Raw genomic sequence first — 25365 nt, forward strand, 5'->3', positions numbered from 1 at the left:
GCATAGTTGCAAATTGCTCTAGAGACCAGCTCCTTATTTTGGTTCACAGTTTCAAATAGGGTCTCATGACTGAATGTGGGTGTCGTGAAATTATGATTTATTATCAGTAAATATTTGATTTTATATATCTATTTTATACATCTAGAAATCCAGGATCATATAAAAATTTTTCTGGTGAAAAGGAGTTGTGAATAGAAAAAGTTTAAGAAGCCCTGCTCTATAAAATAATTGAATCAGTTCACAACTCCAGCAGCAGTGCATTAATGTCGTATTTTTCCCATATCCCCTCCACTGTTTGTCATTTTCCTTTTCTGTCCTCTTTGCTAATCTAATAGATATGAATTTGGAATTTGGAATTGTTTTAATTTGCATTTATCTAATCAGTAATGAGTTAGAACATTTTTTCATAAGGCTATTGATAGTTTTGATTATTTCATCTGAAAAGTGTATACGAAAGGATATGACCTTTGATCATTTATCAGTTGGGGAATGATTATTATATTTATAAACTTGACTCAGTTCTCCATATGTTTGGGAAATGAAGCTTTTGTCAGAAATTTCCTTCAAAATTTTTCCTTTTTTTTCTTGTGCTGGTTTTTTGGGGGAAAAAAAATTATTTAAACTTAAGTACAAAATAGAAAAAAAAATTTGCCATGTGTACAGCAGAACATGGGAGGATTCAAAATGTAAAGCAATAAATTTCCATTTTAAGAAAATCTATATACTATATACTGTACATTGTTTAGAGTTGTCCATCTTTTTTCTTGTAGATTTTCTTTTGTTCTTTATGGTGCACTTTTAACTTTATTCTTTTTCCTCTTCTTTTCTCCTCCCCTAAGAAATCTACAATTAAATATGAATATATTTATATATTTTATACACACAAGCATATATACATACATGCATGCATGTATTTATAACCATACAGATGTACACATTGTATACATTCATATGCATCTATGTAAAATTGTACTGTGGTTGTCTTGTTTCTGTGAAGGTGGATAGCATCTTGCTTCATAAGTCCAAGTCTTTCCATATTTTCTAACTTCCAAGTTATCATTTCATACACCACAGCAATATTCCAACTTTATACTCTCTAGTTATTTTAAATAGTTTAGAATAATAATAATTAGTATGACTGACATTTAGTGTGGTTTTCCTATTTTTCTTTTGATTAAATCTATTTTAGTTTGATTTTATTTGATAGATGTTATTACCACTGCTTTTTTTTACAGCATAAATTCTACTCCTGATTTTTATTTTATATTTGTATTTTTCCTATCCTTATCTCCTTAGCTTTATTTCTACCCCTTACCTTGTCCTCCTATTACTTATCCTTTCCTCTTTAAAGATCCCTCTTTAATGTTTTCCTCCCACCCTTTCTTCTTGTCCTTATTTCTATCTGAATTTAAAACTTTCATATCCTTTCATATATGTGTGTGTATGTATGTGTGTGTGTGTATGTATGTGTGTATATATATATATATATATTCCTCTACATTATTGTTTTTGTAAGATATGTTCCATATTTTTTCCTCTTCTCTCTTTTTTCCCTCTTCCCCAAGACAACAAGCTATCTGATAATAGTTTATACATTTTGTACCTTATTTGTATAAGATAATTATTCTTTTTACCTTTTCCTACATGATTTCATGGAATCATATCCTACTTGGCTCTACCCCAATCTTTCTTTTGAACTGCCAAATCACTAATGGAATATGTCTTAAGACATATGGTTTATACTTCCATATATAAAGCTTAAAATTGTCCTTTTTGAGCCTTTAATGCTTGCCCTATATTTCTCTGAGATATTATATGTCAAGTTTTCTATTTACTTCAGGTCTTTTTGCAGCAAAATCCTGAAAGTTTGGTAATTCATTGAATGTCTATTTTTTTCTTTTTGACGTATAGTATCTTAAGACCTGCAGTCATTTAATATAGCTTCTGCTAGGTCTTATGTGATTTCAATTGTGCCTCCATCATATTTGAATTGTTTTTTTCTTGTTGCTTGTAATATTTTCTCTTGACTTAAAACAGTTTTGGAATTTAGTTATAATGTTCCTTTAGCATTTCCTCATAGGTTTACTTTTAGGTGATGATTGGTAGATTTTTACTATTTTTACTTTCTCTTTTTGTTCTAACACAGCACACTTTGGTTGACCTAGGAGGACCACTGTACTACCCTAACTTTTTACCAGCTCTACATAACTATTTTGTCTTGTTTGTGGAAGAGAGCTGGAGAACTTGGAATTTTCTGACCTACTCTGCCATTTCAGAATTCTCATTCCAAAATTTTTTTCAAAGTCATTTTTGCTAACTATTTTTCTCCATCCTATTTCCGTCTCCCCTTTATTTTGTTTGTTCTTTCCTTTTACCCTGTCCCTCCTCAAAAGTTTTTTGCTCCTAACTATCCTGTCTTCCAATCTGCCCTTGTTTCAAGAAAATCAAATGAAACCAGTAAAAAAAAAAAAGAAGCAAAATATAATGCAAGCAAGCAGCAACAAAAGGAGTGAAAATGTTATATTGTGAACCACATTCAGTTCCCACAATCCTCACACTGCTATAGAACATGTTGCCACTGCTATGTGTAGACTCTTTTATAGGTTTCTACCCTGATGTCACAATCTTTTCTTGTGACCTCTTAAGTTTTCTTAGACCTCAGTCTTAACTCAATTACCTTTTGTTGGCTCTGCTGCTCCAAAGTTTGACTTGTAGTGATGTAAGGTTTATTGGAGAAGACTTTTGGTTCAAATGGGTGGCTGCCTATAATCTGCCATCTTGGATGGATGGTGAATCTTAGGAAGCATAAAGGACTGAAATGAGATTTATTTATTAAAGAGCAGCATCTAGACTGTGTTTGTTCATTATCTTTCCTCTCTGTATAAGAGACCTTCCTAGGCATTTCCTGTTGTCTGAACTGCTAAACTGTCTTTTTGTTCTAAAGTTTCTTTTTATCTCTTATTCAATTGTTTCCCCATGCATTGGTGACTCTTTTTAGGTGGGGCTGGCATGGGTGACTTGTAGGCTGAGATGAATGAGTGCAAAAAGTCAAGATAAGAGCAGTCTTGGGCAGTTGGTTTGGATGACATCCAGGAAATGGGATCATTATACTGTTTCAGAAAGGCTTCTAGCTCTCAGGGTTCTTATATATGCTTTGATATAGGCTGGACTTTTAGGTTGGTCTAACTCTCCATCTCTTCCCCGCCCCCATGGGTTGACAGGAGATGATACTCTCTATTCAGGGTTTTTTTTTTTGGGGGGGGGGCTGGAATTTATCTTAGGAAATTTCACCTTAGGATTCAGTCTTTCTCCTTTTCTTCCTCTGATGATACCATTTCTCTGCTTTCTGGACATTCTTTCAAGACAGCTGTTTTATTGAGGATATATTTGAAACATTCTTGGAACACACATCGCTTTGGCACAAAAATTTACCCTCATGTTTCTTTGCTGTTGGGAACAGGTTGGAAACATTTTTCTTTTAACCTTGTTATCTCATTTTCTTCTTGGGATTCAGAGAAGAATAGAATCTCAGAACTGGAAGGGAACTCACCCTGTAACCTTAAAGGATTAATTCCATTGTAATAGGCAAGAACCAACTGGGAAATCTGGTGGCCCATGTCTGAGATCTAAACAGTTAACAATAGTTTTATGTAGAAAAAGCAGGGGAAGGACATAAAGAGCAGGAAAAGGATATTCATTGAGGATGCATTTTTTATATAGTTAAACATCTAGCTTACTGTCTTTTGCTATTAATCGGAAGCCAGAAACCTTAGGGAAGGGCTCTGGCCCCTTGTTTCCTTTCTGCTTTTGAACTTCCGATAATGAAGCCATCCCAGTGGCTTAAGAGAGTTAAATCTTTTTTTTTTAATTAAAGTTTTTTATTTTCAAAACATATGCATGGATAATTTTTCAACATTGACTCTTGCAAAACTTTGTGTTCCAAATTTTCCCCCCCTTCAACCCCATTTTCTCCCTTAGATGGCAAGTAATCCAATATATATTAAACATGTTTAAAAAAAAAGTTAAATCCAATATATGTATACATATACAATTATCTTGCTGCACAAGAAAAATAGGATCAAAAGGGGAAAATATGAGAAAGAAAACAAAATGCAAGTAAACAACAACAAAAAGTGAAAATGCTATATTGTGATCCACACTTAGTTCCCATAGACCTCTCTCTGGGTGTAGATGGCTCTTCATCACAAGATCATTGGAAATGGCCCCAGTCATCTCAGAATTGATATTTGTATAATCTTGTTGCTGTTTATAATGATCTCCTGGTTTTGCTCATTTCACTTAAAGTCTCTTCAGCTTCACTGTAATCATTTCTTATAGAACAATAATATTCGTACCGTTCATATACTATAACTTATTCAGCCATTCTACAATGGATGGACACCCATTCAGTTTCCAGTTTTCTTGCCATTGCAAAAAAGGCTGCCACAAACATTTTTGCACATGTAGGTCCCTTTCCCTCTTTTATGATCTCTTTGGGATATAAGCCCAGTAGAAACACTGCTGGCTGTGCACGTTTGTTTTTGTTTTTTTGTTGTTGTTTTTTTTTTAATTAAAGCTTTTTATTTTCAGAACACATGCATAGATAATTTTTCAACATTGACTCTTACAAAACCTTGTGTTCTAAATTTTCCCCTCCTCTCTTTCCCCTCCCCTAGATGGCAAGTAATCCAATATATGTTAAACATGTTAAAATATATGTTAAATCTAATATATGTATACATATTCATATAATTATCTTACTACACAAGAAAAATCAGACCAAAAAGGGAAAATAAGAAAAAAAACAAAATGTAAGCAAACAATAACAAAAAGAGTGAAAATGCTTTGCTGTGGTCACTTAGTTCCCAGTCCTCTCTTAGGGTATAGATCTTTGGAACTAGCTTCAGTCATCTCATTTTAGGAAAGAGTCACGTCCACCAGAATTGATATTCATATAATTATTATTCTTGTTCCTGTGTATAATGATCTCCTGGTTTTGCTCTTAGCATCAGTTCCTATAAATCTCTCAAGGCCTCTCTAAAATCATCCTGCTGATCATTTCTTATAGAATAATAATATCCCATATCATTCATATATAATTTATTCAGCCACTCTCCAGTTGATGGGCATCCACTCAGTTTCCAGTTTCTTGCCACTGCAAAAAGGGCTGTTACAAACATTTTTGCACATATGGGTCCCTTTTCCTCCTTTAAAGATCTTTTTGGCATATAAACCCAGTAGAAACACTGCTGGATCAAAGGGTAGGCACAGTTTGATAAGTTTTTGAGCATAGTTCCAAATTCCTCTCCAGAATGGATGGATCCATTCACAATTTCACCAACAATGGATTAATCTCCCAATTTTTCCACATCCCCTCCAACATTCATCATTATTTTTTCCTGTCATTTTAGCCAGTCTGAGAGTTGTGTAGTGGTATCTCAGAGTTGTCTTAATTTGTATTTCTCTGATTAATAATGACTTGAAGCATCTTTTCATATGACTAGAAATGGTTTCAATTTCTTCATGTGAAAATTGTTCATATCCTTTGACCATTTATCAATTGTCAAACAGCTTGAATTCTTATAAATTTGAGTCAATTCTGTATATATTTTAGAAATGAGGCCTTTATCAAAATCCTTGAATGTAAATTCCCTCCCTCCCCCCATTTTATTGCTTCCCTTCTAATCTTGTTTGCATTGGCTGTGTTTGTACTTTAAAAATTAATATATTATCAAAATTATCCATTTTGCATTCCATAATACTCCACTTCTTCTGTGACCACAAATTCCTTCATTCTCTACATATCTGAGAGATAGACTATCCTTTGTTCTTTTAATTTGCTTGTAATATCACTCTTTATGTCTAAATCATGAACCCATTTTGACATTATCTTGGTATAGAGTGTTAGGTATGGGTCAGTGCCTAGATTCTGCCATACTAATTTCCAATTTTTCTAGCAGTTTTGTCAAATAATGAATTCTTGTCCTAAAAGCTGGGGTCTTTGGGTTTGTCAAACACTAAGTTACTGTAGTCATTGACTGTTTTGTCCTGTGAACCTAACCTATTCCACTGATCAACCACTCTATTTTTTAGCCAGTATGAAATGGTTGTGATGGTTGCTGTTTTATAATGTAGTTTTAGTTCTGGTGCAGGTAGGCTACCTTCATGTGCATTTTTCATTCCCTTGAAATTCTTGAACTTTTTTTCTTTCAGATGAACTTTGTTGTTATTTTTTCTAGATCTGTAAAATAATTTCTTGGGAGTTTGATTGGTATGGCACTGAATAAGTAGATTAATTTAGGTAGTATTTTCATTTTTATTTTAGCTTGGCCTACCTATGAACACTTGATATTTTTCCAGTTGATTAGATCTGACTTTATTTGTGTGGAAAAGTGTTTTGTAGTTGTGTTCATACAGTTCTTAACTTTGCCTTAGCAGATAGACTTCCAAATATTTTATATTATCTACAATTATTTTAAATGGAATTTGTCTTTATATCTCTTGCTGCTGGATTTTGTTGCTAATATAGAAAAATGCTGATGTTTTATGTGGATTTATTTTCCATCCTGTCTTTGGTAAAGTTGTGAATTGTTCCTAGCAGTTTTTTAGTTGATTTTTAGTTGATTTTCTAGGGTTCTCTAAGTATACCATCATTATCATCTGCAAAGAGTGATAATTTGGTTTCCTCGTGACCTACTCTAATTCCTTTAATCTCTTTTTCTTCTCTTATTGCCAAAGTTAATATTTCTAATACAATATTGAGTAGCAATGGTGATTGTGGGCAGTCTTCACCCCGAACTTATCGGGAATGATTCTAATCTGTCCCCATTATATTTGATGGTTGCTGATGGTTTTAAATAAAACCATTTTATTATTTTTAAGGAATGCTCCCATTTATTGCTATACTTTACTAGTGTCTTTAATAGAAATGGGTGTTAGATTTTGTTAAATGCTTTTTTTCTGCATCTGTTGAGATAATTATATGATTTTTTGTTAGTTTGTTTATTGATATCGTCAATTATACTAATAATTTTCTTAATATTGAACAAACCCTGCATTCCTGGTATAAATCCAACTTGGTCATGGTGGATTATCCTGGGGATGATTTTTTAATAATCTCTTTGCTAATATTTTATTTAAGCTTTTTGCATCAATATTCATTAGGGAGATTGGTCTGTAATTTTCTTTCTCTGTTTTGACCCTCCCTGGTTTACATACCAGCACCATATTATTTCTCTAATTTCTTCATTGGTGTAAAGTTCCCCTTTTTCATTTTTGAGACTAACAATTTGATTTTTCTCTTTCCTTTTTCTAATCAGATTAACTAAAGATTTATTTTATTGGCTTTTTAATAAAACCAACTCTTAGGTTTATTTATTAATTCAATAGTTTTCATACTTTCAGTTTTATTAATCTCTCCTTTTATTTTCAGAATTTCAAATCTGGTATTTACTTGGGGTTTTTGTTCTTTTTCTACCTTTTTTAGTTGCAAGCTCAATTCATTGATTTTTCTTTTTCTCTGTTTTACGCAAGTAAGCATCTAGAGATAAAAAATTTCCTTTAATAATTGCTTTGGCTGCATCCCACAAATTTTGGTATGTTGCCTCATTGTCATTCTTTTGGATGAAATTATAGATTGTGCCTATAATTTGTTGTTTCACCCACTCATTTTTTTGGATTAGATTATTTAGTTTCCATTTACTTTTTGGTCTATTTTCCCCTGGCATTTTATTGCATGCAATTTTTATTGGATCGTGCTCTGAAAAAAATGCATTTATTATTTCTGCCTTTTTGCATTTGATTTTGAGGTTTTTATGCCCTGATACTTAGTCATTTTTTGTATAGGTTCCATCTACTGTTGAGAAAAAAAGTATTCCTTTCTGTCTCTATTCAGTTTTCTCCAAAGGTCTATTTATACCTAACTTTTCTAGAACTCTATTTACCTCCTTAACTTCTTTCTTATTTATTTTGGATGAAATTATTGTGTCTATGATCTGCTGTTTCACCCTTCATTCTTTAGGATGAGATTATTTAGTTTTCAGTTACTCTATTTTCCCCTAGCTTTTTATTGAATGTAATTTTTATTGCATCATGATCTGAAAAAAATTCATTTACTATTTCTGCTTTTCAGCATTTGATTTTGAGGTCTTTATGTCCTTATATCAGTTTTTGTATAGATTTCATGAACTGCTGAGAAGAAAGTATGCTTACTCCTTTCTGTCTCCATTCAATTTTCTCCAAAGACCTATCATATCTAGCTTTTCTAGTATTCTATTTACCTCTTCAACTTCCTTTTTTATTTATTTTGTGGTTTTATTTATCTAGTTCTGCGAGAGCAAGGTTCAGATCTCCTACTATTATAGTTTTGTTTTCTATTTCTTCTTACAACTCTCTTAACTTCTCATTTAGGAATTTAGATGTATATGTTTAATATTGATATTACTTCATTATCTTTGGTACCCTTTAGCAAGATATAGTTTCCTTCCTTATCTCTTTTAATTAGATCAATTTTTGCTTTTGCTTGATCTGAATCAGGATGGCTACCCTTGCTTTCTTTACTTTACCTCGAGCATAATAGATTCTGCTTCAGCCTTTTATCTTTATTCTGAATGTATCACTGTGCTTTAAATGTGTTTCTTGTAAACAACAAATTGTAGGATTCTGGCTTTTAATCCAGTAGGATATCTGGTTCTGTTTTATGGGAGAGTTCATCCCATTCACGTTTACAGTTAGAATTATTAAAGCTGTATTTCCTGCCATCTTGTTTTCCCCTATTTATACTTTTCTGTTCCCCTTTCCCCTGTCCCCAATATTTTGCTTCTGACCATCTTCCCCTCAAATAGCCCTCTTTTATAGCTACTCCCCCTTTTTTATCCCTTTCCTTGTCTACTTTCCTTCTTCTCTTAGCCTCTCCCTTTCCTTTCCCCTTTCCCCTCCTACTTTCCTATAGGGTGAGATAAGCTTCTCCGTAAAGTTAAATGTCTTATATTTTCTTTCTGAGCCAGATCTGATGAGAATAAGATTCATAGGATGCTCATCCCCCTCCCTTTTCTCCTTCAATTGTAATACGTGTTTTTTGCCACTTTATGAGATATAATTTACCCCATTTTGACTCCATTTTCCTTCTCTTCCAGTAGAATCACCTTTCCTCTATTTCTTTTTTATGTCATCACAATAAAATCAAATTATACCTGCACCCTCTAAGTATATTCATAACAGAGATACGAATCTCAAAAGTTAAACATATTATCTTTCCATATAGGAATATAAGCCTTTTAACTTTTAAAGAAAAAATTTTTTTTTCTTTCCTTTTTACCTTTTTATGCTTCTCTTGAGTTCTTTATTTGAAAGTCAAATTTTGTTATTCAGCTCTGGTCTTTTCTTCAGAAATAAATGAAATTCACCTGTTTCATTGAATGTCTATCTTTTCCCCTGAAAGATAATGCTCAAGTTTTGTTGGGTAGTTGATTCTTGGCTGCAATCCAAGTTCTTCTGCCTTTTGGAATATCAGATTCTATACCTTTAAAGTGGAAACTGCTAGGTCCTGGGTAATCCCTATGTGGCTCCTTGATATTCTGGCTGCTTGTAATATTTTCTCCTTGATATGAAAATTCTGAAATTTAGTTACAGTGTTCCTTGAGGTTTTCATTTTGGGGTTTCTTTCAGGAGGTGATTGGTGAATTCTTCCAATGGCTATTTTACCCTCTGCTTTTAGGACATTCAGGCAGTTTTCCTTGATGATATTCTGAAAGATGATGTCTAGGCTCTTTTTTTCATCATGGTTTTCAGGAAGTCCAGTCCAGTAATTCTTAGATTGTCTCTTTTAGATCTATTTAGATTAATAGATCTTTTAGATCTATTTTCCAGGTCAGTTGTTTATTTTCTTCTTTTTTTTTTCATTTTTTTTGTTTTGTTTGATTCTTGAAGTCTCATTGAGTCATTCAGTTCCATTTATTTTCTAATTTTTAGTGAATTATTTTCTTTAGTTAGCTGGCCAATTGATTTTTTTTATTATAGCTTTTTATTTACAAGATATATGCATGGGTAATTTTTCAGCATTGCAATTTTCAGCAATTGCAAAATCTTTTGTTTCAACTTTTCCCCTCCTTCCCCCCATCCCTTCCCCCAGATGGCAGGTTGACCAATACGTATTAAATATGTTAGAGTATAAGTTAAATACAATATAGGTATACATGTCCATACAGTTATTTTGCTGTACAAAAAGAATCGGACTTTGAAATAGTGTACCATTATTAACCTGTGAAGGAAATCAAAAATAGAGGGATTGGGAATTCTATGTAGTGGTTCATAGTCATCTCCCAGAATTCTTTCGCTGGGTGTAACTGGTTCAATCCATTGCTACTCTATTGGAATTGATTTGGTTCACCTCATTGTTGGAGAGGGCCACGTCCATCAGAATTGATCGTCATATAGTATTGTTGTTGAAGTATGTAATGATCTCCTGGTCCTGCTCATTTTACTCAGCATCAGTTCATTAGTTCATGTAAGTCTCTCCAGGCCTTTCTGAAATCATCCTGTTGATCATTTCTTACAGAACAATACTATTCCATAATATTCATATACCACAGTTTATTCAGCCATTCTCCAATTGATGGGCATCCACTCAGTTTCCAGTTTCTGGCCACTGCAAAGAGGGCTGCCACAAACATTCTTGCACATACAGGTCCCTTTCCCTTCTTTAAAACCTCTTGGGGATACAAGCCCAGTAGTAACGCTGCTGGATTAAAGGGCATGCACGGTTTGGTAACTTTTTCAGCATAGTTCCAAATCATTCTCCAGAATGGCTGGATGTATTCCCAATTCCACCAACAATATATCAGTGTCCCAGTTTTCCCACATCCCTTCCAACATTGCGCATTATCTTTCCCTGTCATTTTAGCCAATCTGAGAGTTGTGTAGTGGTATCTTAGAGTTGTCTTAATTTGCATTTCTGATTAATAATGACTTGGAGCATCTTTTCATATGGCTAGAAATATTTTCAATTTCTTCATCTGAGAATTGTCTGTTCATATCCTTTGACCATTTATCAATTGGAGAATGGCCAGTTGATTTTAAATGAGTTGTTTTGTTCATTGCATTTTTTCCCCATTTCACAGATTTTGTTTTTTAACAAATTGGTTTCTTTTTCATATCTGTTTTTGTAAGCAGTTATATGCTTTTTCCATTTTATCAAATCTATTTTTTAAGTAGTTTTCTTCAGATAATTTCTGTTTTTTCCTTTTCCAAACTCTTGCAAAGTTCTCATTTCCTTTCCCCATTTTTCTTCTAACTCTTTTAAGATCCTTTTTAAATTCTTCCAAGAGAGCCTTGTGGGGACCAACTCATCATCCTTTGGGGCTTCATCTGAAGGTGATTTGCCTTTAGGATCCTCACAGTTTGGGGTCTGTTCTCTTTCTGCATAAAAACTTTCTATGGCCAGTTCTTTATGCTTTTAAAATTTTTTTTTTTTTAAATTGAGATTGAGGTCTGCTCTTTTTTTTTTTTTTTTTAATAGCCTTTTATTTACAGGTTATATGTATGAGTAACTTTACAGCATTAACAATTGCCAAACCTCTTGTTCCAATTTTTCACCTCTTACTCCCCACCCCCTCCCCCAGATGGCAGGATGACCAGTAGATGTTAAATATATTAAAATATAAATTAGATACATAATAAGTATACATGGAGGTCTGCTCTTAAGACAAAGGGGCAGCAGCCATTTTCGATTGCCCTGGCACTGGTGCTGCTGACTGACTTTTAGTGCTGGGGAGGCATGGCCAAGTCTCATGTTTTTATGGAGTTCAGAGACTCACTATTTGCCTTTTGTATTTGCATTGGATGTCTCACAGCTAATCTGTTGATCTGTTGGCTTGTAACCAGTTCAGTGTAGCCTAAGAGCCTTACAGTAGATTTCCCAGTGACTGCCTCCCTGTTCCCTTTCCATGTGCTGCTTCTGGGCTTAACTGTCACCCCTATCCCCTGAATTTCCTGAAGTTTTTCCAAAATATCTTGTGCTGGAAATTTGTTACACTTCAAATATTTGTGGATTCTGTCACTCCAAAAGCAGTTAAGGGGCTTGATCTGGTATTGCTCTGAAGGACACTAGGAGGAGCTCAGACAAAGACGTGTCTACTTTCCACTGTCTGCTGCCCAAGACAGTTAAATCTTAAGGATAGTTTAATACATTTTAAGGAAAAATCTCCATAGGATAGGGTTTTAGTCTTTTGTTCTGGCCACACCATCTATTAGCATCCTTTACAAGTACTTATCTACCTTTCACATGAATATTTCCAACTATGTGGAACTTACTACTTCATACAGCATTCCAGAAACATTTTCGGGGTGTTCAGGGATGATTAGCACCTTCATTGTGAGCCTTTTTTAGGGTGATAACCTATTTTTGGTTTTTAACTTTACCCTATTCTGACCTGTGGCTCCAAAAAAATATGGCATGTTGGTCCTACTCCAATAAAACTGACTCGGCATAAGGATGAAATTGGGTTGAGAGTGACCAGCAGGCCTCAAGTCTCTTGGTGAATTAGGAGAATGTCTGATTCAAGCTTTCAAGTGAAAAAACTTTTCCCTTGCAGAATGGCAACAGTTTGTTCCAATGGCCAGGAAGGCGGCTGAAGAGGGCACTATAGAGCTTGATAAGACATTGAAGACACTGAGATCATCTATTCCTTTCTACGTCATTGCCATTCTTTCTGACTTTCTGTCATTGGACTGTTGACTCTGGAAGGCAGAGTAGGGTTGATGACTTTATGCAATTCACCTCACTTAATCTCATGCCCAAATCAAATTAGGACATTACTTTGTGATGTCATTGATCTTCAAAACAAAGGACAAACAACAATATGAACTTTTTTTTTTTTTTTTTGCCTTCTTTCTCCTTTTCTATGTAAGAGTGTGTGTATATGTTTGCTTTCCATGATGTTGTTTGTCGTGGTAATTGAGTAGTTAGTGTAGTAAAAAATATATAAAACCTTTTTCCTCTGAATCCAAAGCCTCACTTCAATGAGTTATTTCAGTTTTTTTCTGTCATGGCTATCAATCTCCAATAGGCCATGCAATTTCAACCGTCTACAAAGTTTTCTTTAAGCATCAAACAAGCATAATTAGCATAGTGAGGTGAAGGGGACAAGAATTTAATAAGCATGTGTCAGAGCTTTAAATGTATCTTATTTGAGCTTTATAACAACCTTTAGAGGTAGGAACTGTTATCATTCCCAATTTACTGTTGAGAAAACTTAGGTAGACAGGTTAAATGATAATCACACAGCTGATGTTTAAAGCTGGATTAGAACTGATTATTTTTACCAGGGTATTAAGGGAAAGTAAAATCAAAACAAAGATGCGTAGACTCTAGTCACAAAAGCTAGAAGTAGTTAATGCCATCTAACTGTATATCCTATCTTGGATTGTTTTAATTATGTCCTTTCTCTGTACATACAAGATTGCTTTCTCCTTTTGCTGAAATTCTGTTAGTAATTAGTTTAAATTAATCTGAGTTAGTCTGAAATACTAACTTAGTCATTTTTTTTTCAGTTTTATTTTTAAAATTTTTTTATGGAAGCTTTTTATTTTCAAAACATATGCAAAGATAAGTTTTCACTAATGACCCTTGTAAAACCTTGTGTTTCAATTCCTCCCCTCCCCTTTCCTTCACCCTTCCCTAGATGGCAAGTAATACATGTTAGACATGATAAAAATATATGTAAATCTGGTATAGGCATATGTGATTATATAATTATTTTGTGGTATAATAATGATCAGATCAAAAAGGAAAAAAATGAGAAAGAAGATAACATTCAAGCAAACAACAACAAAAGAAGTGAAAATGCTATGCTATGGTCCACACTCAGTTCTACACTTCTATCTGGGTGTAGATAGTTCTCATCATCACAAGATTATTGGAACTGGCCTCATTGTTGAGAAAAGCCACATCTGGCTTAGCTGTACCAGATCTAAAATTATATTATAGAGCAGCAGTTACCAAAACCATTTGGTATTGGCTAAGGAATAGATTAGTTGATCAGTGGAATAGGTTAGGTTCAAGGAACAAAACAGTCAACAACTATAGCAACCTAGTCTTTGACAAACCCAAAGACCCCAGCTTTTGAGATAAGAACTTACTGTTTGACAAAAATTGGAAACTAATATGGCAGAAACTAGGCATTGATCCACACTTAACACTGTACACCAAGATAAGGTCAAAATGGGTTCATGACCTAGGCATAAAGAATGAAATTATTAATAAATTAGAGGAACACAGGATAGTTTACCTCTCGGACATGGGGAAGGGGAAGGACTTTATGACCAAAGAAGAACTAGAGATCATTACTGATCACAAAATAGAAAATTTCGACTATACCAAACTGAAAAGTTTTTGTACAAACAAAACTAATGCAGACAAGATTAGAAGGGAAGCAATAAACTGGGAAAATATTTTTACAGTCAGAGGTTCTGATAAAGGCCTCATTTCTAAAATATATAGAGAATTAACTCTTAATTTATAAAAAATCAAGCCATTCTCCAATTGAAAAATGGTCAAAGGATATGAACAGACAATTCTCAGATGAAGAAATTGAAACTATTTCTAGTCATATGAAAAGATGCTCCAAGTCATTATTAATCAGAGAAATGCAAATTAAGACAACTCTAAGACACCACTACACACCTGTCAGATTGGCTAAGATGACAGGAAAAAATAATGATGATTGTTGGAGGGGATGCGGGAAAACTGGGACATTGATGCATTGTTGGTGGAGTTGTGAATGAATCCAACCATTCTGGAGAGTAGTTTGGAACTATGCTCAAAAAGTTATCAAACTGTGCATACCCTTTGATCCAGCAGCGTTACAATTGGGCTTATATCCCAAAGAGATCATAAAGAAGGGCAAGGGACCTGTATGTGCACGAATGTTTGTGGCAGCCCTCTTTGCAGTGGCCAGAAACTAGAACTGAGTGGATGCCCATCAGTTGGAGAATGGCTGAATAAATTGTGGTATATGAATATTATCAAATATTATTGTTCTGTAAGAAATGACCAACAGGATGATTTCAGAAAGGTCTCGAGAGACTTACATGAACTGATGCTGAGTGAAATGAGCAGGACCAGGAGATCATTATATACTTCAACAACAATACTATATGATGGCCAGTTCTGATGGACCTGGCCATCCTCAGCAATGAGATCAACCAAATCATTTCCAATGGAGCAGTAATGAACTGAACCAGCTACGCCCAGCGAAAGAACTCTGGGAGATGACTATATACCATTACATTGAATTCCCAATCCCTATATTTATGCCCACCTGCATTTTTGATTTCCTTCACAAGCTAATTGTACAATACTTCAGAGTCTGATTCTTTTTGTACAGTAAAATAACGGTTTGGTCATGTATATTTATTGTGTATCTAATTTATATTTTAATATATTTAACATCTACTAGTCATCCTGCCATCTCGGGGAGGGGGTGGAGGGTAAGAGGTGAAAAATTGGAACAAGAGGTTTGGCAATTGTTAATGCTGTAAAGTTATCCATACATATAACCTGTAAATAAAAGGCTATTAAATTAAAAAAAAAAAAGAGAGAAAGAAGAGCCACATCTATCAGACTTGATCATTGTTATAATCTTGCTGTTGCCATGTACAGCAAAATCCTGTTTCTGCTCATTTCACTTTAGCATCAGTCATGTAACTCTCTCCAGACTTCCCTAAAATCATCCTGCTGATCATTTCCTATAGAATGATAATATTCCATAACATTCATATATCATAACTTATTCAGCCATTCTCCAACAGAAGGATTCATTCCTTAGTGCTTCATATTTTAGAACAGATTCCCATTCCTTTTGAGTTTTAAAGTTTCTGTTCCTTTAAAGTTCTGTTCTGTACCTCCTACCACTATCCAGCATCTGGAGATTTCTTATCTAGGGGATAGTAGCAAAGGATTTAGTAGTAGACTTGCCTAACATCCAGTGAATATTCATCCACTGAAGATTGACTAGACCACGACTTCTATGCTTGCTCTATATTGTCAAGGTCCTTTTCCCCTTCCCCAGTCATCTACTTTGCTCTTATAATTTCTTACTGGTCCTGGGAGACATGAATTGCAATCAACCAAATGATAAGTGTATTAAATAGTAACAGATATGTTTCTGTTCTAAGAGTCATTTTATGCTTCACACCATGTGCCATAATGGCTATACAGTAAATAGAGTGTGTTTTTGCCTTGGACCTGGATGTGACTCTGGTTCCCAAGAAAAGCGTAGATCTCTGATCCTATGCAGTTATTAATTGGACTTTAGGAGTGAGTTGTAGCTTTTACCAGCCTATCAATACCAGACCAACTACTCTTTTCTCATTTTGGGGGCAGACTAAGGAAGATAATCACTGAAAGAATTTTAGCATTAGAATGGATCTCAGAGGTTACTTTAGGACAGCTAGATGATACAGTGGATAGGACCTTGGACCTGGAAGCAGGTGTGGGAGAGTGCTTTTTTTTCCTATCCCAAGACATTTGGGGTTATGTGACTTGGCCAGGATCACACAGCTAGTAAGTATGCTAGATGTATGAGGCCAGATTTGAAATGAGGTCCTCCTGATTCCAAGGCCTATGCTTTATCCACTACATCAAGTAGCTGTTCCAGTTCTCTCATTCTTTCTAAGCTGGTGCTAGACTCCCTATTTTGTCTGGGAGGTAAAAATTCCTGTGGTTGGCGCTGAGACTCTCTCTGAATCCAGGGATTTCCAGGGCTCCCCACTTTAGCTGTACTAGCTTGGAGATATTTATGCTTTGCACTGGTTAATCCTCCTTCCTGTGGTCTGTCTTCAGGTTTTGTTTGGTTGTTCCAGGAAGACTTCTCAAGTTTAATTTGTTTTTCACTGATTCAGGTTAGCCCTTAGGCCCAATTTTATTTTGTTTGAGGGGAAAATCTAGAGAGTTTGGGATTTTTTGACCCTATTCTATCTTCCCACAATCCTCCATAAGAGCTTTGTACAGAGATATGTACAGAGTAAGACTGAATTTTGAAGGTGATGCATTATCTGATTGAGCATGCTAATGTGTGGCTTAAGTTGCAGGAATTTCTTGTGCACTATAGGCAGTTGTTGATGGGGTATGCTGAATGGAGCTGGGCTTTGGTAGTTCCTGAGGCATTGGCTGGGAGTTTGGGGACAGAACAAGGTGGTTGAGGAAGATGGTTGGAGACATGGGAGTAATCTGGGTATGGGTGGTTAAGGAGCTTGTGGGGAGATTTTAGTGTTTGGAGTTACTAAATGGGAATAACCTGCAGGCAAGAGAGAGAGAGAGAGACAGAGAGATAGACAGAGGGGGAGGAAGTGAGGGAAGGAGAGAGAGGTAGAGAATATGTGTGTACGTGTACACATGTCTATGTATTATTATATCCTAGAAGAACATTATTAGTGTGAGGTTTTTTTTTTTTTTTTTTTTTGAGAAATCTTTTTTCCTTTCAGTGTAAGGACCTGCCTAGCTATCGCGTTCCATTGGATCTTGGCCCTAAGGGAAGGGTAGATATTCGTTATATTCAGTGGCTGCTTGGGAAACTGCGTTTCCAGTGGCGGAGTTTGTATGCCAGCCAGCAAGAACAATGCAACCTTCTGAATAAGGTGAGGATTAGTGTCTTTGTGAGTCATCTCATATTAGTTTCTTTCTATATTTTCCTTTTTTCTTAAATAATTTTGTGTTTTTATATTTGTCATTCTGGTCTTGACTATTCACTAGATACTAGATACTCTAGACTACTTCTATATATTTTCATCTCTAGGTTTTTGTGACATTGATGTCTCCTTTCTCTTATCTGTCTCATTTATTGGCTTATGTGTTATAGCTCTTAATTATCAGTATCCTTAAAGATTATAACCTAGCCTCTTTTCCTCTCCCTTTATTATCTCATTTGTTGATCTCATCAACTCTTATGGGTTCAGTTATCATATTTCTCCAAAGCTCTCCATCCCTAATAAATAATCTCTGTGTTGAGTTATAGTTATACTTCTCCAACTGCCTTCTGGACATTGACAACTGCTGATTCGATAGGCATCTCACTTTACTTGTCTAAAACGACCTCCTTATCTACTTCCTCCTTGACCCTTATGTGTTTTGAACTTGATTCTGGTTTTATAACCTTTCTTGTATAATCCCTTTGCTCCACTCATACAACCACAGCCTCATCACCTAGACTACTGCAGTCTAACTGTTCTTTATATTCTTTTTTTTTTTTTTTTTTTTTTGATAAGGCAACTGGGATGACTTGTCCAGGGTCACACAACTAGTAAATGTTAAGTGTCTGAAGCTGGATTTGAATTTAGGTCCTCCTGACTTCAGGACTGGTGCTGTATCTATTGTGCCATCTAGCTGTCCCTTCCCCCGTAATTGTTCTTATTACCTCATGTTTCCCCCCACTCTTAATATATACTCACTATCATCAAAGTGATTTTTCTAAAATATAGATATAATCATGTTACTTCCTGGCTTACTAAGCTTTAGTAGTTTCTTGTCACCTTTAGGATAAAATATAAACTGTTGTCTTGATTGAACAGTGGAGATATGAAGTTGCCCAGGAGTACTGCTCAACCCTGCTGTTGTTGTGATTGCCCTCAGCCATGGGCAGCTCCTCCCCAGTGAAGGTGGTGTACTACCAGTATGGAGGCCATGGTACAGAGATTGTGTGCATTGGTGGCAGTTCTTGGGGCAGTTCCTGCAAGTCAGTCTGGGTGCACTGTTTCCTGGCTCTCAAAACTGTAGTACTAGAACGGGCATGGAACAGCAAGTGTGCTCAGCATGGGGAGAAGCAGCAAGAGCAGGCATAATAGTAATGGTGTGAGTAGCAGTTTGGGGAGCCCAGGCAAAGGCAGTGCAGAGGAGGCCAAGATTCAGTCCTAGGCACCAGCCAGAGCCCTGGGCAGTAGAGTACAAGGACCATAGCTTCCATCTCTACATCTAGGCCTTCCTATTCTCTTGGACTTAAGGGGATGAGCTTAGAGATCTTGGTTTCTCTCAGAAGTGAGTTGGATGAAGAAAAAAGGAGCCTGACTGAGATGGGCTGGACTGACTTGTTTCTCTGTTGGCTGGAAGTCCCACTTGCCCCTTTGGGTCTATGGATTAGAGTTGTACTCCTTATAGGCAAAATGTATTCAATTTGTTCAATACTCATGTCTTCTAAAACCAATTAATGATGAGTACTGAGGTACCTGGACATATGAAAACAATATACTTTACATAATGACTAATGTAAATGCAAACAATAATAATCAGAATTGAAAGTTCTATCTGAGCTCTTTTGAAATGGAGTGCTAATTTGGGAAGGAGGGAAAGAAGAATTAGTTCTTTTGTATGCTTATGTTGTCCTGCTGCTGGAATATGGAGTTGAGAGTATGTTATGTGAACATATTAGCAGCTAATTATTAGACTTCTGTGCTTTTAGTTTGGATTCTTAGTGTCCTAGGCAGTAGGAAGAGCTGAGATTGCTTTATCTCTTGCACATAATTATTACTTTGGATATGTTTGAGAGGATATCTATCTGGATATATATTTTTTTTTTTCAGAAAAACTGGGGAAAAAAACACCTTCCATCTTGATGGTCATATGACCTGGCAGTTGAGGGTAAGAATTGAGAGTAAGAGATCCTCTTTGGTCAATGTCCCAGATCCCTTGCTTTGAAAGAATTCGCAAATCTAAAGTCTGTGTGGCAAAAGGGAATTTATGTTCGTTAAAAAGATAGCTTTCTTAGTGGGCAAAGAATCTTGGCAGGGTAGTTTTTTGAAGGTGGATTTACACTGAGAAGAAAATATCTTCATCAGTGGGCTAACTCCAGAAGGGCAAATAATAGCTCCTGATTAGGAATTAGGCAAAGGTAGGTTAACAAACCTTGATTATATCAGGTAACTTTTGGTCTGGGGGCTGGGGAACAGTTTGAGCCACTCAATAGAGGACTATTGACTATACCCCAGGCTGAGATCTCCAATTGAATGAGATTACTTAATTTAGGAAGGGTGTTGTGTGGGAAAGGTGTTTGAGACTCAGGAACACTCTTCCTGCCCAAAGGGAACTCAGTTTCAGTACCCACCCCCACCCCCAAAGGTTAAATTTACATCAGTTCTAATCCTTTGAATTTTGTTCTCTGAGGTTTGTTTTCTAGTACTGTGTCTTTGCTTACAAAGTTTTTCTGCTGGTTTGTCTTACAAGCTCAGAATTTTATTATTTGCTTTTAATATTTCCTTCCATTTTCTTTTATTTGTCACTATATCTTGATCCATTTTTATTGATAAATCTCTCACCAAAAATATCAGATTTCTCTTTGCAGATCTGAAATCTTCCTTTATTTCCTTTAAGGTGATATTTTTATCCAGTCGGGTTGGCTTTTTGCTAGGTTTCATTTTCTTGAGTGGTTGTTGAAATTAATTTATTTTTCCTTATGCCTTCTTTGGTGTTTTAACAATACATTTTTGTTTTAAAGTGTTAGAGATGTTTTCTTCTTGCTTATTTCCTTTCCTTTTCCTTTTTGTGAGATTATTCTTTTTGAGTATTTTATTGTGTTTACTGTCTCTCTCTTTTTTCTCCTGTTTTCTTCCCTCTTTCCTTTTCTTTCTAGGTGTTCCAATTTCTATTTATTTGGGGAGCATTAAGTAATTGGTCTTTTTCATGATCTTTTCCTCTAGCATCTTGCTGAAAATTACCAATGTTACTTTTTAGTTATTTAAAAAAAATTTTTTTAAATTTAGAAATTAAAATTAAAAAAATTTTAATTTTTAAAATAAAATTTTTATATGTTACAGATTCATTTGTACACAAGAGGCTGTTATCTTGAGGAGAGCATTGACCATCTCTCTGTCCTTGAAACAGAACTCTTCAGGTTCTCAGGAAGTACCAAGCACGTAAGACTAGTGAGATAGCATGTTCAGTGCTTTCTTGAATTGAGGCAAATTATTATTTAACACAATTTTTTGTGGATTTATTTTATGTCATTTATTTTATGTCAAAGGGTAGTTCTACCTTCTGTGAGAACTAATTCCTTTATAACAAATAATAAGAAAGTAGGGTGAAAAGTTGTTCAATAAAACTAACCAACATTTTGAAAATGTGTGACATAACATTTTATTCCACATCTGTAATTTTCTACCTATACTAAGAAACTGGAGGAAGTGCCTTCTTACATTTGTTCTTTGAGGACAAACTTGGTTATTATAATTTTGGAGCATTTAATTCTGATTGCTTTGTTTTTGTTTTTAACATTTACATTCTAAGCATTGTGTATACTATTTTCCTGGGTTCTGTTACTTTTATATAAACCTGCTCAAGCTTCTCCATAGTAATCGTTTCTTATAGCACATTAATATTTTTTGACCCCTACTTACCTCAATCTGCCCTCCCTTTTATCAGCCTTCACCCTTTCCCCCTTCTATTTGTCTATCAGCCCTCTTTTTTCTTTTCCCTTTTCCACTGCTACTTCCCTATAGGATGAGACAAATTTCTATATCAAACTAAGAATGTATATTCCCCCTGAGTCCAATCTGATGAGATTAAGGTTCAAACATTGCTCATCCCCCTCTCTTCTATCCCTCTACTGTAATAGGTCTTTTATGCTTCTTCATTTGTTGTAATTTACCCTATTTTACTTCCCTTTTCCTTTTCTTCCAGTATAATTATTTTTTCTCTCTCTTAATTTTTAAAAATATCTTCACATTAAAATCAATTTATATCCACACTCTGTGTTTTATGTTAAACTCTTCTAACGTCTGTGACAAAGATATTCTACCATGTAGGTATGTCAACACTTTGACCTTTAAATAACATTTTTTCTCTTTCCCATTTTTACCTTTTTATGTGTCTCTTTTATGCTTGTACTTGAAGATCAAATTCTGTTCAGTTCGGGTCTTTTCATCAGAAATTATTGAATCTATCTTATTGAATATCTTTCCCCCTGAAAGATAATGCTCAGTTTTGCTAGATAGTTGAGTTTTGATTTTAGTTCAGGTTTCTTTGCCTTTAAGAATATTGGATTCCAGGTCCAATGTCGAAGCTGTTCATTCCTGGATAATCCGATTATGGCTCCTCGGTATTTGATTTGTTTCTTTTTGATTCCTTGCAGTATTTATTCTTTGATCTGAATTTTGGAAAGTAGTACTTGAAGTTTTCATTTTGGGTTCTTTTTCAGGAGGTGATGGGTAGATTCTTTTTTTTTTTTTAATTAAAGCTTTTTATTTTTCAAAACATATGCATGGACAATTCTTCAACATTAGCCCTTGCAAAACCTTGTGTTCCAATTTTCTCTTCTCTCCCATGCCCTCCCCTAGATGGCAGGTAGTCTAATATATGTTAAACATGGTAGAAATATATGTTAAATCTAATGTGTGCATACATATTTATACAATTATTGTGCTGCACAAGAAAAATCAAATGAAACCAGTAAAAAAAAAAAGGCAAAATATAATGCAAGCAAGCAGCAACAAAAGGAGTGAAAATGCTATGCTGTGAACCACATTCAGTTCCCACAATCCTCTCTCTGTGTGTAGATGGCTCTCTTCATCATTGAACATTTAGAACATATTTGAATCATCTCACTGTTGAAGAGAGCCACGTTCAACAGAATTGATCATTGTATAATCTTGATCTTGTTATTGCCGTTATAATGATCTGGTTCTGTTCATTTCACTTAGCATCAGTTCAGGTAGGTTTCTCTAGGCCTCTCTGAAGTCATCCTGCTGGTCGTTTTTTATAGAACAATAATATTCTATAACATTCATATACCATAATTTATTCAGCCATTCTCCAATTGATGGGCATCCACTCAGTTTCCAGATTCTTGCCATTACAAAAAGGATTGCCACAAACATTTTTGGATACATGAGTGCCTTTCCCTCCTTTAAGATCTCTTTGAGATGCAAGCCTAGTAGTAACACTGCTGGATCAAAGGGTATGGACTGTTTGATAACTTTTTCAGCATAGTTCCAAACTGCTCTCCACAATGGTTGGATCTGTTTACAGTTCCACCAACAATGTATCAGTGTCCCAGTTTTCCCACATCCCCTGCAACATTTGTCATTATCTTTTAAATTTATCAATTGGAGAATGGTTTGAATTCTTAATAAATTTGAATCAGTTAGACAATTTACTAAAATATAGAAAGAGCCTTTGAATGTAAAAATGTTTTCCCAGTTTATTGCTTCCCTTCTAATCTTGTCACGTTGGTTTTGTTTGTACAAAAACTTTTTAACTTAATAATCAAAATTATCTATTTTGTGATCAATAATGATCTCTAGTTCTTCTTTGGTCACAAATTCCTTCTTCCTCCACAGGTCTGAGAGGATACTATCTATCATACTTTATGTCTAGATCACGAACGCATTTTGATCTTATCTTGGTATACAGTGTTAGGTGTAGGTCAATGCCTAGTTTCTGCTGTATTAGATTGCAATTTTCCCAGCAGTTTTTGTCAAAGAGTGAATTCTTATCCCAAAAGTGAGGGCAATGGCTCTTATTTTTTTATAAATAAAAAATTAAGTTCCCAATATATTTGAGAAATGAGGATTTCATCAGAGAAACTTGCTTCAAAATTTATAATTACAATTGCTAACTGTTTTTCCCCTCTATTTAATCTATTCTCTTTTTTTTCATCCTATCCTTCCTCCAAACTGTTTTACTTCTGACCCATCTCTTCCCCCAAAGTGCCCTCTTTTCTATCACTCTCCCCCTTTCCCATATTCCATTCCTCTTCTTTCCTGTAGGGTAAGATAGATTTTTATAACCATATTGAATGTGTATGTTACTTCCTCATTAAGTCAATTTTGATGAGAGTAAGATTCATTCCTTCCCCTTCTCCCATATCCCATTCCCCTCCTATTTTCCTGCAGGGCAAGATAGATTTTTAGGTTTACTTAATCCCTTTTCCCTCCCCCTGTTTCCCTCCACTATAAAAGCTTTTTCTTGCCTCTTTTATGGCAGATAATTTACACCATTCCATCTCTCCTTTCCCTTTCTCCCAATACATTATTCTCTCACCCCTTGATTTTATTTTTTAGATATTAACCTTTCATATTTGTGTCCTATCTATATATATGCTTTCTCCCTCTATTTTTTTTACTATATAATATGCTGTATGTAATATGATATTAGATATATGGTATATGTGTACATATATAGTACACATACATATGTATTTATATACATAAAGCATATATACTATAAATACTTTGTTATAATAATGAGGAAGTTCTTATGAGTTATAAATATTATCTTCCCATATAGAAGTGTAAATAGATAAATCTTGTTAAGTTACTTATGATTTCCCTTTCCTGATATTTAGATTTTCTATTCACCTCTAGTCTTTTCTTTACAAATGCTAGAAAATCCTCTATTTTATTGAATATCCTCCTTTTCTCCTGAAGGATTAGAAACTGCTAAATCTTGTGTTATACTGAGTGTGACTCCACTATATTTGAATTATTTCTCTCTGGATGTTTGCAATAATTTCTTGACTTAAGAGCTCTGGAATTTGGCTATAATATTCTTGGGAGTTAGTCAGTGTGGGATCTCTTTTAGGAGGTCATTGGTGGATTCTAAAACCCTCTGTTTGAGAATATCAGGACAGGTTTCCTTGATAATTTCTTGAAAGATGATCTTACACTCTTTTTTGTTTTTTCTTTTTTTGATCATGGCTTTCAGGGAGACCAATAAAAATCCTGTAACTGTTTTTCAAGTCATTTGTTTTTGCAATGAAATATTGTATGTTTTTTCCATTCTTTTGGATTTCATTTATTGTATCTTGATTTCTCATAAAGTCGTTAACTTTCATTGGCTCAATTCTAATTTTTATGGAATTATTTTCCTCAGTGAACTTTTGTACCTCCTTTCTTATTTGGCCAATTTTGCTTTTTAAGACATTGTTCTTCTCATTTGCTTTATTATTTCGTTTTGCATATCTCATTTTTCTTCCCATTTTTTCTTTGCTTCACTTACTTGAATTTCAAAATCCCTTTTGACCTCTTACATAGCCTGAGACCAATTTTTATTTTTCTTGGAGGATTTGGACTTAGAAACCTTTGACTTTGTTGAAATCTTCCCGAGTATATATTTTGATCTTCCTTGTCACTATAGTAACTTTTTACCTTTCAGAATCTTTTTCTGTTGTTTATTCATTTTTCCAGCCTATTTCTTGGTCTGTTAAAGTGGGGTTCTATTTCTAAGATGGAGGGTGTAATGTCCCACAGTTCAGGAGTTTTGTACAGCTATTTTCAGAGATCTTTTTGCAGACCGTACTGTGAGCCGGAACTGTTACCCAGATCTGAGCATGGGCAAAGCAACAGAATCCTGCCAGAGTGCCAGTAAAAAAGCCCCTGCAATCT

The 25365-nt window shown here is 34.8% G+C and overlaps 1 protein-coding gene across 4 annotated transcripts in view; it reads left to right on the top strand.

The window, feature by feature from the left end:
- Positions 1 to 25365, top strand: part of TEDC1 (tubulin epsilon and delta complex 1) — a 70675-nt gene that overhangs the window by 8488 nt on the left and 36822 nt on the right. Inside the window, exons 4-5 of one of the 4 annotated variants that reach the window (XM_031952905.1) lie at positions 17482 to 17634; positions 20800 to 20898. The exons of 1 other annotated variant lie outside the window; for it this stretch is intronic. In XM_031952905.1, coding sequence (XP_031808765.1) covers positions 17482 to 17634; positions 20800 to 20898 — 252 coding nt within the window. The remainder of the gene's footprint in view (positions 1 to 17481; positions 17635 to 20799; positions 20899 to 25365) is intronic. 2 more of the 4 variants (XM_031952906.1, XM_031952907.1) reach the window with 2 other exon arrangements.

Source organism: Sarcophilus harrisii, chromosome 2 (assembly GCF_902635505.1).
Source record: "Sarcophilus harrisii chromosome 2, mSarHar1.11, whole genome shotgun sequence".
Lineage (NCBI taxonomy): Eukaryota > Metazoa > Chordata > Mammalia > Dasyuromorphia > Dasyuridae > Sarcophilus > Sarcophilus harrisii.